The sequence below is a fragment of the Symphalangus syndactylus genome, chromosome 5 (genome assembly GCF_028878055.3).
Source record: "Symphalangus syndactylus isolate Jambi chromosome 5, NHGRI_mSymSyn1-v2.1_pri, whole genome shotgun sequence".
NCBI classification, from domain to species: domain Eukaryota; kingdom Metazoa; phylum Chordata; class Mammalia; order Primates; family Hylobatidae; genus Symphalangus; species Symphalangus syndactylus.
The window spans coordinates 154,752,499-154,765,496 of record NC_072427.2 but is presented as its reverse complement, the minus strand read 5'-3'; the positions used below and the strand labels follow the sequence as shown (position 1 = coordinate 154,765,496).

The following is a 12,998-nucleotide window of genomic DNA, read 5'->3' as shown; positions in this document are numbered from 1 at the left end:
AAAACAGGAAATGAAAATAGGCTTAGGCCTGCCTCTATGGCCACTTAGTTAGAAAGTGTTTCTAAATTAATATCTGCCCATTAGGCGCTAGGAAAGGCAGGGAGAGTTTTTGAGCAGGGGATCAATGTGACAGGCTGGTGCTTTTGAATCATCATGTTTGAGGCTCCTACTACACACCAAGCAGTCTATTTCTGTTCTGTGGATCCTCATAGTGACGCTGCAAGGTAGGTGCATTGACCCCACCCCACAGCTGAGGCTGGGAGGAGTTCAGCCGTGTGTCCAGGTCGCGCATGTTGGAAGTGGAGGAGCTGTCATTTTCATTTACGTTTGATTCTATACTTTCCACTCGAGAGTGAGAGAAGAGGTTCTGTTTATTTTTTCTAAGGAAACAATCTAAATCAGGGTAAAATGAGATCCATCAGACTGGACTCTAGAATTCAGGTAGCTGCTTGGTGGGGAGGGGTGCATGGAAACTCCCTTCCTTCAATCTGTTGGCTTATTTGAGTTTGGTGGTGAAACAAACAGATTCTTTTCAAGGGCTGGACTGGATCCCCAGAGAGGCCGCCTCTGCTGTTGTTCTGGAGCATTTTCAAGGAAGCACCTTGAAATGGCTTCACTTCTCTCATTGTCTAACTGTCCCAGATGGCTCCGCACTGCCCTGGGGGGCCGTAGCACACCAAGTGGCACCAGCATTGCTGGGAGAGGCACCTTCCCCCATCAGCCCAGGAGCAGCATGTACCCCGCTTCCCAAAGTCACAGAGGAGCAGATAGCGTCAGAATCTGTCATGTCAGGAGGTGAATATCCTCTCCTGCTGCCTCAAGGGTAAAAGAACAGGAAGAAAGGCTCATGCTTGGCCCTCAGTCTTCACCGGAGAGAAAGGGAAGGAACAGCTGAGGGAAGAGGAAGGGCAGGCCAGGGAGACAGGGAGGAAAGGAAGCCAGGAAAAAAGAAAGAAAATGAGCTGGGCTCAGTGACTCACACCTGTAACCCTCACACTCTGGGAACTCAGTGGCTCACAGGCTCACAGCTGTAACCCTCACACTCTGGGAACTCAGTGGCTCACACCTGTAACCGTCACACTCTGGGAACTCCGTGAGTCACAGCTGTAACCCTCACACTCTGGGAAGCTCGGGAGGGAGGACGCCGCTCGAGCTCAGAAGCTCAAGAACAGCCTGGGCAACACAGCAAGGCCTCGTCTCTACAAAAAAAGAAAAGAAAATGGAAAACAGTATCAGCTACCATTTATTGAGGACTAATTCTCACAACAGCTTTCCACAGTGGGTATCACGTTCCTCATTTTACAAATAAGGAAACAGGCTAAAAGCACTTAGGGAAGTTGTCCAGGTTCACAGTCAGTGACAAAACAAGGTTTGCATCCAATGGCCCAGGACCCCTCACTTGTAATTATGATGCTAATTTCTCCAAAGCCAAGAGAGCCCCTCTGTGGGGAGAGAAACAACTGTCAGTTCAGTAGAAATATTCAGCATCGATCGATGGGCTGGTGTGATTTAGGCCATCAGGACAAATTGTTCTGGTTTGGAGCCCAGGAGAGTAGCTTTAATAAAAGGAACTTGAGTTATGTCTCCTGGAAAATAGAAGCGGGAGGAGTGATTTAATAATCATGTCCAATCTCCAAGGATGGCAGCCGGCAGTTCTGTGGCTCCACTGAGAGAAGAACAGGAAGGAACAAGTTTCCAATCCAGTGAGAGGAATTAAAGTTGAGTACCTAGACAGATGTCCTGGCCCCGCAGCCTTGCAGCTTCCACACCCTCGGTATGGACTTTCCTCCTTGGGAGAGCTTTGAACACCTTGTGGAGGCTCAGCCGGCCGGGCAGGCTCCGTCCTCCCAGGCGCCAGGTGGAGAGGTGGGGTGTCACCCCTGTCAGCAGGCTCTGCTGTGCCAAGTGCTTTTCACACAATGTAACAAAACTGATACAGGTTGGTGCGAAAGTAATTGCGGTTTTTGCCATTACTTTCGCATGAACCTTAATACTTACGGAGTACGGGTCACTAGCCAGGCCTTGTCCTCAGAGCTTTATGTGTATCTCCCCGCGCAGTCCTCTTAATGACACCGTGAAGTGGGCATGGCTGCCCTCTCGAGTGAGGCATGGAGAGGTTGGGTAACTTGCCTAAAGCCACAGAGCCAGGGAGTGTCGGAACCAGGATTCAAACCCAGGCAGTTCACCTCCCTCACATCAGCCTCTTCTGTGCCTCTCTGACATTCAAGCAGATATGGTCATCCCCGTGTACAGATGAGGATGCGGCTCCGAGGGGGTATTTAACTTGCTGCCCAGTGGTGGGGCCAGACCCGAGGTCCATGTTTCACAGACTATACTGGGACCTCTCCTCCTCTTCCTCCCCTTCCCCCTGGCCCCTCATTTCCTCCCTCACCTCTGTGTGGTTGAGGTTAAGGTTTCTCTTGCTCACGGGTCTCTCCATTCCTTAGGGGAGCTGGAGAAGCAGCAGGGAACAAAGACACTCTCCTTCAAGCCCAGCGGAGCCCAGGGGGACCCACAGTCGAAGCAAGGATCGCCGACAGGTGAGCCCCGGCTCCGCCCAGGACGCCAGCCCCCGTGGAGGCCACTCAGGGACCCTGGGTGTGGGTCCTGGGCAATCTGCAGGGAGAGTTGCCCATTCCCATGGCTGAGGAGTGCCAGGCTTGCCTTCTTTAATCTCATGGGCTTTCGTGGTGGGAGTGAGGAGGAAGGCGAGAGAGAAATGTGTCTGTCCATTTTGCAAACTGCAGCAGAGTTCTGGAGTCCATGTGAGATGTCACTGTCTGCCCTGGAGGAGTCAGGCAAGAGTCCTGGCATCCCGGCCCCAGCAGGGAGGCCTTCCCTCCTGCAGCCAGGCTGTCTTGACGAGGCGATGTCAAGAGAAACACCATGAGGAACAGTCTCCAACCAGGCAGTGTAAGAGGGCAGGGTGACCAGAAGGATCTGCATCTCACTCTTCTCTCTACAGTCCCTTCGCTAAAGAGCCACAAGCACTTCCTGATCCCTGGCTCAGGTCAGCCCACCCCAAATCCAGACTGACCCTCAAACTCCACTTCTCTAGTGGTTTCTCCAATTGAATTGCTCACTCCAGCCGAGTCAAGTTGGCTCCAGAGCTGGCACCTCCTTCGGCCTGCCCCAACCTTACCCCCACCTGCAGGGAGCAGGAAAGGTTTCCACCACCTCCCCTCCACCAGCCCCAAATAAAGAGAATGAGGGGAGATGCATGAGAATTCAGTCTCATCCCAGTGAAATCCCAGCAAGCCATCCACAACTGTCCACCCATTAGTTAACTCAGTCACTTACTCTCACACTCAACAAACGCTTCTTGAATGCCTGCTGCCCTCTTTTTTTTTTTTTTTTTCTTTTGAGACGGAGTCTCGCTCTGTCGCCCAGGCTGGAGTGCAGTGGCGCGATCTCAGCTCACTGCAAGCTCCGCCTCCCGGGTTCACGCCATTCTCCTGCCTCAGCGTCTCTGAGTAGCTGGGACCACAGGCGCCCGTCACCACGCCCGGCTAATTTTTTGTATTTTTAGTAGAGACGGGGTTTCACCGTGGTCTCGATCTGCTGACCTCGTGATCCGCCCGCCTCGGCCTCCCAAAGTGCTGGGATTACAAGCGTGAGCCACCGCGCCCGGCCTAACCTGCTGCCCTCTCAGAACACTGGAAAGCCAGGGTCGTAGCGAGACACCAGCTTGAGCTGAGAAACTCCAGTGGGCTCCGTGCTGTCCACGACCCACCACAGTCGGCCCTGAGTCCTGACTTGAAACAGGCAGCGGCACAGGGATGGGTTACGGCAGCGAGGACATGAGATTCACTTTCCAAGCAGGACATGGGGCTCTTTTCGCTATGTGGAGATTCTGTGATGGCATCTTCCCTGTATGGGTTTGACCTGCCATCATGCATCCGTAATTCTCCACGCTGCCTGATCTCAGCTGGCCTCTTCATTTCTATAAGGTCACAGGGCACGGGTCGCTGCTTTTGTTTTCTCAGCTGTGAAACCCCAGAGCCAGCCCTCAGCTGCGTATCATTCCCTGCCATTCCTTCCTGCCTGTCTTTTGGAAGCTGCCCGCCCTGGTTAGGCCCAGATGCCTGTCCCCAGGGACGTGTCCCTTAGTCCCCTCCACAGCGGGGTCTTTCTCATTCCCAAACAATGGTGCAGCTCCCTCTACTGCTGCGGGAAGCAGAGGGCTGAGCACAGCAGGGGGAAGCTGGCACCCCCAGGGGTTGGGAAATGAGAGGGGCTCCTGCAGGGGTCACGGTGGAAGCTGGGAGTGACTCAGCCACAAAGAGCCAATGAGCTGTCCGTGGGGGTCCGCAGGGCCCCTGCTGCTGTGCCAGGCTGGCCAGAAGGCCCTCAGAGTAATTACACAGCCATTATCAGCTCTCACCGTGCCAGGCACTGCGGTGAGTGCTGTGCAGGCCTCAGCCCATTCAGTCCTCCCCCCTCAGCCAGTCTGCAGGGCTGGGGACAAAGAAGTGTGGCCCACGCTCAAGGAGGCTGTGATCCACGGAGGCTGATGAACGTGGCGCCCACAACCCAGGCCCCCTCCGAGCCTTTCACCGTTCGTACTGGGAAGGCTTTGACTGTGGGCAAATCGGATTCCACAATGACAACATCAGAAAGAGCAGCAGAGATCTTCTAGTCTGTGGCAGCCCAGAGAGATGTAGCATCTCGCCCAGGTCACATAGCTCCTAAGTGGCAGAGTGGGGCTCCCAACCTCCGCCTCAGTGAGGAGCAGTGTGACCCCAAGTCTTAGCTGCAGAGATGCTTGAGGGGCACAGGGGAGGGGCAGGGGCTTGGCTCAGCCAGTGGAGAATGAACCCCGTGCTCTTTGCTTTCAAAGCCAAAAGGGAAGCCGCGCTCAGGGAGAAGCCGGCGGAGACCACGGTGGAGGTAAGTGGAGCCCTGGTTGCCCAGGTGAGTGACTACCCTGCCCCCTTGTTCTTCTTCTCACCGTCTCTGTTGTTTCTCTTCTCAGGTATTAATCAATGCCTCCCCAGCCCGACTCACCATTTTACCAATTTCAAGAGATACAATTAAAACTTACTGCTAGCATGGGTAATGCCACTGTTCCAGCGCCTAATTAAGCCACGAGCTCTTTCTCCCCCTTCCCCAGCCTGCTGTCCTCCGAGGCCGAGCTCCCAGAGTAACACAGTGGAGACGGAACTCACAGCACCCTAGGGCCATCCTTCCTGTGTGCCCCAAATCCACCTCCCCAGCAAATGCCCACTGCTCACTGCTCCCCCAGTACTTGCTGTATCGGAAGACCCCACATCCCCTTCCCCAAGTCCTCCCACCCTCCATAGCGGGGAGCCTGGGCTCCCTCCCTTAGGTCAGGCCCCAAACGATCACTTCTGGGGCAGACCCTGCCCTCTTGGACACCTGGGGCTAGGTTGGAGAATTGAGACTTGGGGGCAGGTGGGAGGGGGAACTCCTCCCCAGAACAGCTGGTCCATCCGGAAAGCTGGCCATGGCATAGGGATGTGTGCAAAAGAAAATGAGACAGAGTAGGGTGGGGCTGCCCTGAGGGCTTTCCTGGGGGAAGAGTGATAAGCTGAAGACTGTCTGTGGTGGAGGGGCGGCTGCCCATCGGGCTCCACGTCACATAGCAAGGGACGGCAGAAGAGCCAGCAGCAGCTGGTCCCTGCCAAACCCCCACAGTGCCACCTATGGGAGGAGTGTGCAGGTGCCCCTACAAGCCTCGTGAGCCCCACCCTCTCCCACTGGGTCCTCTTGCACCCCAGTGAATCCCAGCTCCACTCCTTTTCTGCCCGGCCTCCTGGGGCCACCAGCTGCTCATACAGACACCTCCCTTCCCAACGCTACTTCGACCCGGAGGGGCCCCCATTAGGTGTCTTAGGAAGGTGCCCTACCCACCAGTGTGACTAAAGCCCTGGGAAGCAGCAGGATACCCCAGGGGAGCTCAGTGTCTTCTCTCTCCCCCACGGCCCCCCACTCCCCACACACCCGTGTCTGGAGGAGGCACCTTTACAAGGAGGAGCTTCCTGCCCCAGCGGCTGACAAGCCCCCAGGGTGGGTATTCTATTCCCCGCCCCTCCACTCCCCATCCTCCGCAGCTGCCCATTCTTGAGCCTTGCGGATAAGCACACCCGGACCCAGCCCTCTGTTCTCTTCTGTTCTCTTCTGCCAGCCCTGCCCTGCCCTGCCCTAGCCTGAGCTACCCAGGGAGGACAACCAGCCCCACGCACTCCTCCCTCCTGCCCTAACGGCATATGGCTATCTGCAAGGCTGCCACCCTCAGCTAGCTCCAGGGCCCCGCCAGCCTCTGCTCTCCCGCACAGAGGGCAGCCTCGCCTCCCACGGCCTCAGCTGGACCCCAGGCTCTCTCTCCTCTGCCCTCTCTCTGCCGTTGCTGGCCAAGCCCCTCTGGCAGGTGCTTCTCCATCTTCTCTGAGCTGTTCTGACCTGCTGCTCATGTTCCATCCTCTGTCTCCCCGCTCCCCTCATTCTTTCTTTCATGAGCAGGGAGGTGAGAAGGGGGTCAGATGAGAGGACATTTTGCTGTCACTTCCTGCTTTTCACTTACTGACCACTAAAGAGGAAGGATCCAGACTGGGGTGGGGCCAGGGGTGCAGTGGAGGGGACCAGAGCAGGGGAGGTAAACGGGAGGCGCAGGCTGTGTCCCAGAGGGGGCGCGGCACGGGGAGATTCAGGGAGAAGAAGGACGGCTCAGTGGGTCTGGACTGGGACAGCCAGACATTCACCTGGGGAGGGGCCGCTGCTAAGTCCAGGCAGAGGGAGGCGGATGAGCACAAGCCCGTCCTGGCTGTCTCAGGCCCCGTGTCTCCTGGGGAGGAATTCAGAATACAAGCAGGAGGGGAGGAGCCCGCGCCCTCCAGCGGCTTCTACCTGAGTGAGGACCCTGGAGGGATCCCCAGAGGCAGGTGGGCCCCAGCCATGCTCTCTGCCTGCCATGTCTTGGAAGGACAGTGAGGGGCTCAGGGCACCTTCGTTTGTTTAGGGAGACCTCAGGCCTGGAACATGTGCTGAGGTTGGAGGCTGAGAAGGAAAAATAAAGTCCGTGACATGCTGAGTGTGGCAGTGGGGCTCGTGAATATTGAGGGGCAGACAAAGGCCTGGGGAGCCTCGGGAGGGAAGTTGCCCCCTGGGAGTGCACAGGTCGGGGAAAGGGTGTCCCTGAACTGCACCTGCAGCCAACAGGATGAGGAAATGCTGGTTTAGGGCTCCGGGATAGTTTTGGGCTGGGCCAGCTGGGTCTAGGCCTGGGATGAGGTACCTCCCTTGCAGCTTCCGTTTCCCCCTCTGTGCTCTGAGCACCGGCCCCAGGTGGTGCTGCCCGAGGACAGATGGCAGCCCAATAGAAAGATCCTCAGAGAGGAGGAGGGTCTCAGCCTCCCCCAGAGGACCCAGGTGTTTGGAGGGGGTTGTGTGGTGTCATAACCACAGGCAGGGAAGCTTGAGGGTGGAACGGTGTGAGGAGTTAAATCCCTCTCCTTCCAGAATCCTCTAGCCTCCCTTCCACCCATCTCCTCCACCTCCCACTGCTAGCAAGGGGAGGCCAAGTCCATAGTGACCTCCACGGTCTGAGGGAGGGGCTCATGAGCGCCATCTGGGCCACCTCCTCCTGCCCCGCCTTGGGGATCAAGGTTAGAGCCCTCTCTGGGGATCCTCTCCTGCAGCCAGGCAAGTTAACCAGGACCCAGCTTGGGCCAGAATGGCAGCTGGGGAGCTGACTCTACCCTCGGCTGTCTGGGCTGCTCTCGAATGCAGGGTCATGGCCGTGGGGAGTCTGGGAGGACAGGTAGGTCCAGGTCACCCTCTGGCATTCTGAGGTTTAAGCCTCTATGATGTTGACGGTGCCAGCGATCCTTTCTCTATAAGAAGGCTGGAGGGAACAGAGGGAAAGGCTCAGAAACACTTGGCCGTGTCCCTGGGTCTGCCCTCCTTTGCCTCAACACACTCCTGGGAGGTGGGGAGGGGCAAAGACTATGACTCCTGCTTTCAAGCTCAGAGTGTGGTGGAAAAGGAAGTGAGGACACCCAGCAGGTCCATGAAATCAGGCAGCAGAGGTACGCAGAGCCCATCTCACAGATGAAGAGACGGAGGCTGCAGAGCGATGCTGCTCAGTCAGTGGCAGAACATGCCAGCCTCTTGACTCCTCTCTCCCCCCTGGGCAAAAGCCAGGGTCACAACCCAGTCTTCTTGCGGGTGGAGAGACGGGGAGAGGGTCAGAGTGAGGGCTGAGAGTGGGAGGGAGGCCAGGGGAGGCGCAGGGCAGCCTGTCCTAGCAGCTGGGAATTAGTCTTGTAACATTTCATGCTTCTCTGGCTGTTTCTAAACTAGGTGTCAATTCACAACAGGCTTCAAACGTCCCAGCACAACTCCGGGCTGGGGGCCGAGAGGGGAGCACCAGTGCCGCCGCCAGACCTGCAGCCTAGCCCCCTGAGACAGCAGACTCCGCCACTGCCGCCGCCGCCACCCACACCCCCGGGCACCCTGGTGCAGTGCCAGCAAATTGTCAAGGTCATTGTCCTGGACAAGCCCTGCCTGGCCCGCATGGAGCCCCTGCTGAGCCAGGCCCTCTCCTGCTACACCTCATCCTCCTCTGACTCCTGCGGCTCCACACCCCTGGGCGGCCCCGGCTCTCCGGTCAAGGCCATCCACCAGCCTCCGCTGCCCCCGCCCCCACCCCCCTACAACCACCCTCACCAGTTCTGTCCACCAGACTCCCTGCTGCACCGGCGCCGCTACTCCAGTGGCTCAAGGAGCCTGGTGTAGACTCTGCCCTACTACCCTGCTGTCCCGGGAGGGCTGGCCACTGGGGGGCCTGGGCTGCCCCTCCACTGCTCCCCATACCCTGGCACGATGCGTTCCTGGTCACTGATCACCATCATTTTGGGAAGAGAATCCCAATCCCTGGCACCTGGGTTTGCCTCATCCAGCCATCCTTCCCTTTCTCAGCTGCACCCCCTCTCCAGATCTGAAGACACACCTCACTCTCCCGGGGCCCTACAGAGCCAGACCCGGCAAGGCCTCCTCTTCCCCTGGCCACCACTTTCCCCCGTTGGACCATGGACTGAAGAAAACTGGAGCTGAGGGTCTTACGAGCTTGCAGGCTTTGAGTCTGTTAGTGCCCGGAGGCCTCGGGCCATGGGCAGCAGCAAGAGGCTGGGCCGGCCGGCAGTGGAGCACTAGACAGAAGCAGCTGGCTCGCAGCCCAGAACTAGTGCCTCTGTGGCTGCACTGAGGGGAGGAGGGTTGGTCCCACCCCCTGGAGGGACAGGTGGGAGGAGTGAGGAGGGGGCTTTTTCTGCCACCTCCGCCCCCAAGCCTCGCACTCTCAGGAGGCTACTCCTTGGTCCCCAGGGACGTTGGCTGTCCTGACCATGTCCTTCCCCCTCCTCCCAGGGCGTCTGCTTCCTCAGGAGCTGCCCAAACTCCAGAAAGGCTTGGAGAAAGGGAGGCGGGAAGGGGAGCACTTTTGTCTCTCTGTAGGTCAGTTCAACAGTGCCACGGGATTGCGAGGTCATGTATCTGCAAAATGCACCTTTTTAAAGAGTTTCTTAGTTCCCCAGCCCCAGCTAATACCCGGCCAATGCCGTGTGCGCACAGGCATGTGCACGCAAACATGCGTGAGAACCAGGCCATTCCTTCCATCGTGGAAGCAGAAGTGGAGACGGGGCAGTGACGTGCCCAGCAGAGATGGGGCTCGGCCCCAGGCAGGGCTCCCTCCTGCATGAATCTGTGGCCTCCAGGAGGGACTCGGGTGCAGATGTAAGCAAGAAAAACAGGGGCTCCAGAGGCATATGCATTTCCCCTGTGCCCCTCAGCCTTTAAATATTCCCTCCTCCTACAAGGTTCTAGACACCCCCCCTTCCAGCAGGGGTGCCCAAGAGTCCCTGGACCCTCAAAATTGCAAAAGAGACCCAAGCGGGGCTCGCTGACCTCCCAGGGCCCAGCAAGATGGCGTAGCCAGCCTCAGGTGGCCCCACGAGCCCAAGCCTGGGGAAGGGCCCCTCCCCAGCCAGACGAGAGGCAGCCACCCCAGAGACCACAGGAGCCGTACCATGGCCTGCGCGGTCGGGCTCTATCAGGACGTGTCTGTCCCAAGCCTGGCCAAGCTCTAGTCCTGTGCCAGTAGCTCACTGCTGTCCTGTGTGCAGGAGCCTGTGGTTAAGGTCTCCTGAGAGAAGCAGTGAACATGAGTCAAAGGTGACATGGGCTTGAGTCTCCCCACCCTTCCCCCGCCCCGCCCCGCCCCACCTGCAGTAGCCGGGCCACGTAGGAGGCAAGGATCATTCCCTGCTCTCAGAGGTTCCAGATGACCTAGTTTCGTTTCGTGTGTGTGTGTGTGTGTGTGTGTGTGTGTGTGTGTAGTCACCCAGACGTCACTGTGATATCACTCAGTGAGTCTATTTCTGGCCCTGTCTTTGTCGGCCCAGTTTCTGTAACTTGCAGCCAATTTGCCCTCTCCCCTGTGGCTGCCAGCCCATCTGCCCCTCTATGTCCTTGCTGCCCTGGCCCTCCTCTGTTTTCTGTAACGAGATGCTCCAGTCATTGCCTTTCAGAGTGGAGCAGACGACAGATGGGGTGCACAAATTCAGACACCTCTGATGCCCTTAGCCAGGGCAAGGATCGCCCTTAAAGTGAAGGCCTGGACAGGAGGTGTCAGGGACTTGAGAGGAGGTGGAGTTGTGGGGATGGGAGTGGAGGAATCAAAAGGAGGGAAGCTGAAACTAGAATGAAAACGATGACTAAGAGGCATGATGCGAGGTATGGGGGAATAGGAACTATGAGCTAAATATACTTATGGGGTGATGGCCGTGGGGACCAGGGACACTCTCCCAGACAGCCCTGGCCCGCCAGGCAGGACCCCGTCCCCTGCTCACATAGCTCTTCAAGCTTACAAAGTGCCCTCTCCCCTGTTGAGGGGCACAGCAACCCCAGACCCTCCCTCCCACCTCAGCTGAAGCCCCCATCTTCCAAATTGGAACGAGCAAGTCTCAGGGCTGGCACGCATCTGGGCCTCTAGCTGAGAACCTGGACTCTCAGGCACCTCAGGGCCCCTGCCCCAGGGCAGAGGCCCACTCCTTGCGTTGGAGCAGTGGCTGCCCTGGGCCCACGGGCAGCACACGGAGTATCCAGGAAGCAGCCCAGCCGGGGTCAGCATCCCATGGAGCCAGTCCTGAGCTGGAAGGGGCATTTAACCCCTGAGGGCCTGGGGCAGGAAACAGCTGGCCCTCCTCATTGTCAGGGGAAGCAAATGCCCAACATCTATAACCTCCCCTCCCTGCTCAGTCCCCAGGCCAAGGTTGGAACCCCTCTCCATCCCTGTCCCCAGAGCCTAGACCTCTGGGACCTGGGAAAAGCCTCCTGCTCCCTCCCCATGGCAGCAGACAGGGCAGGGCCTCCAGCCCCCCAGAGGGCCAGTGGGGGGTGCTCTCAGGCCTTCCTGCTCTTCCAAGGTTGCGGGGACAGTAGAGTGCTGAGCCCCCAGACCCAGTCACCCCAAGATGGCCCCACTCTATCCACTCTCTAGACCTTTGGGAAATCTGGGTCCCTCTCCTGATTTGATCCATTCGGCCCCAACTCCAGAGTCTGGAATGGGAGATGAAACTAGTTTTCCACCCACTTTTGGGCAAATCCCACCCCTAGATCTGAAGCAAGCCCTGCTGGCAGCTCGTCCTGGAAGTCTGCCTGCCTGTCTGCACAGGTGTCTTGATCTGACACACACTGATCAGCCCTGCGTCTTCGAGCCCCTGCGCCACCAGTCCCCATGGCCCACCAGGAGTCTCTTTGTACCCACTAGGCTTCCCTGATGACCATCTGTCTGTCTGTCCCTGTGTCTGCTGTACATACCTCCTGCTGCACCCTCTCCCCGCACACCCGTCACCCATGAGAGAAAACTCTCTAGGGAAAGGCAGGGTGGCTGCACCCAGCAACTAATCCAAATGGCAAATATTTTGTAACAAAATAGCCCAGAGTATTTTATCTGTTCAATTCATAGAGTTTTAGAAATTATATTGAAAGATGTCACTTGAGAAAACTGTGTCGGCGCAGCTTCTTTTGCTCTCCCAGCAGGGAATCCCTGCCTTAAATCGGAGCATCTCTTGGTGAGGATTTGAGGACACCGATGCCCTCAGCCCCTCAGGCTTCTCTCCCCTGGTCACAGCAGCACCATTCCTTTACCCCAGGATAATGCACTCATGTCCCATGGTTAGGAACCCCTGTCTTCAATAAAGGAGACTCGGGTGTGGGAAGATAAGGTAAGTCTTCTGATGGGTGTACACTGGCAGGGCTGGGGGCAGGGCTAGGACACTGACCACCGTGTGTGTGGGCCTGACCCGATAACACATGCATACACCCCCCTCACTCCACCTCCCCAAGCACACACACACACAGCTTTCAGCCAGCCCAGAAAGCAGGCTACAATGGAGACCGAAGGCAGCTGTGGAGGGAGGAGGCCCCACGACAGTCAGTACACCTCCAGGGGGGAGATGAGGACCACCTCTGGCCCGCTTGGCTTTCTGCAATGAAGAGTGAGGGTCTGTCAGGGTGCGGGGGAGGCCATCGCACTGGCCATGCCAGACATCAGCTCCCAAAGCCTGACTTCAGTGGCAGGGTCTGGTCTGTCCAGCCCCTGGGTCCCAAAGCCTGACTTCAGTGGCAGGGTCTGGTCTGTCCAGCTCCTGGGTCCAATCTTCCTGAAATGCAGGAGCAATGGGGCCCGTGAAAGGACTGGAGGAGGATTGTTGGGGACAGTGCACAAAGCCACAGAGAGCAATTCAGCAAACATATCCTGAGCCCCATAGTGTGCCAGGTCCCCTACTGGGAGCCAGAAGGCATGCCAAGGCTCTGGGAAGCATATGGATATGACAGTAGCCAAGTGGCTGTAAGGAAACAGGGAAGGCTGGAATGAGGACTGGGAGAGGGGCAGGGGCTCAGCCAGGTGTTCACAGCCAGGTGCAATGCTCAGCTCAGCTCCACGGGGGGTTGAGATGGGGTGGCTCTCCCGGTCA

The 12,998-nt window shown here is 57.7% G+C and overlaps 1 protein-coding gene across 4 annotated transcripts in view; it reads left to right on the top strand.

The window, feature by feature from the left end:
* The window catches only part of IQSEC3 (IQ motif and Sec7 domain ArfGEF 3), a 112,098-nt gene extending 100,073 nt beyond the window's left edge, over positions 1–12,025 (top strand). The window contains exons 12-15 of one of the 4 annotated variants that reach the window (XM_055281213.2): positions 2,448–2,540; positions 4,841–4,890; positions 4,976–5,055; positions 8,340–8,426. In XM_055281213.2, coding sequence (XP_055137188.2) covers positions 2,448–2,540; positions 4,841–4,890; positions 4,976–5,050 — 218 coding nt within the window. In that variant the 3' untranslated portion in view covers positions 5,051–5,055; positions 8,340–8,426. Of the gene's footprint in view, positions 1–2,447; positions 2,541–4,840; positions 4,891–4,975; positions 5,056–8,322 lie in introns of all 4 variants that reach the window. The other 3 variants (XM_055281211.2, XM_055281208.2, XM_055281210.2) reach the window with 3 other exon arrangements.
* The last annotated feature ends 973 nt before the right edge of the window (positions 12,026–12,998 follow it).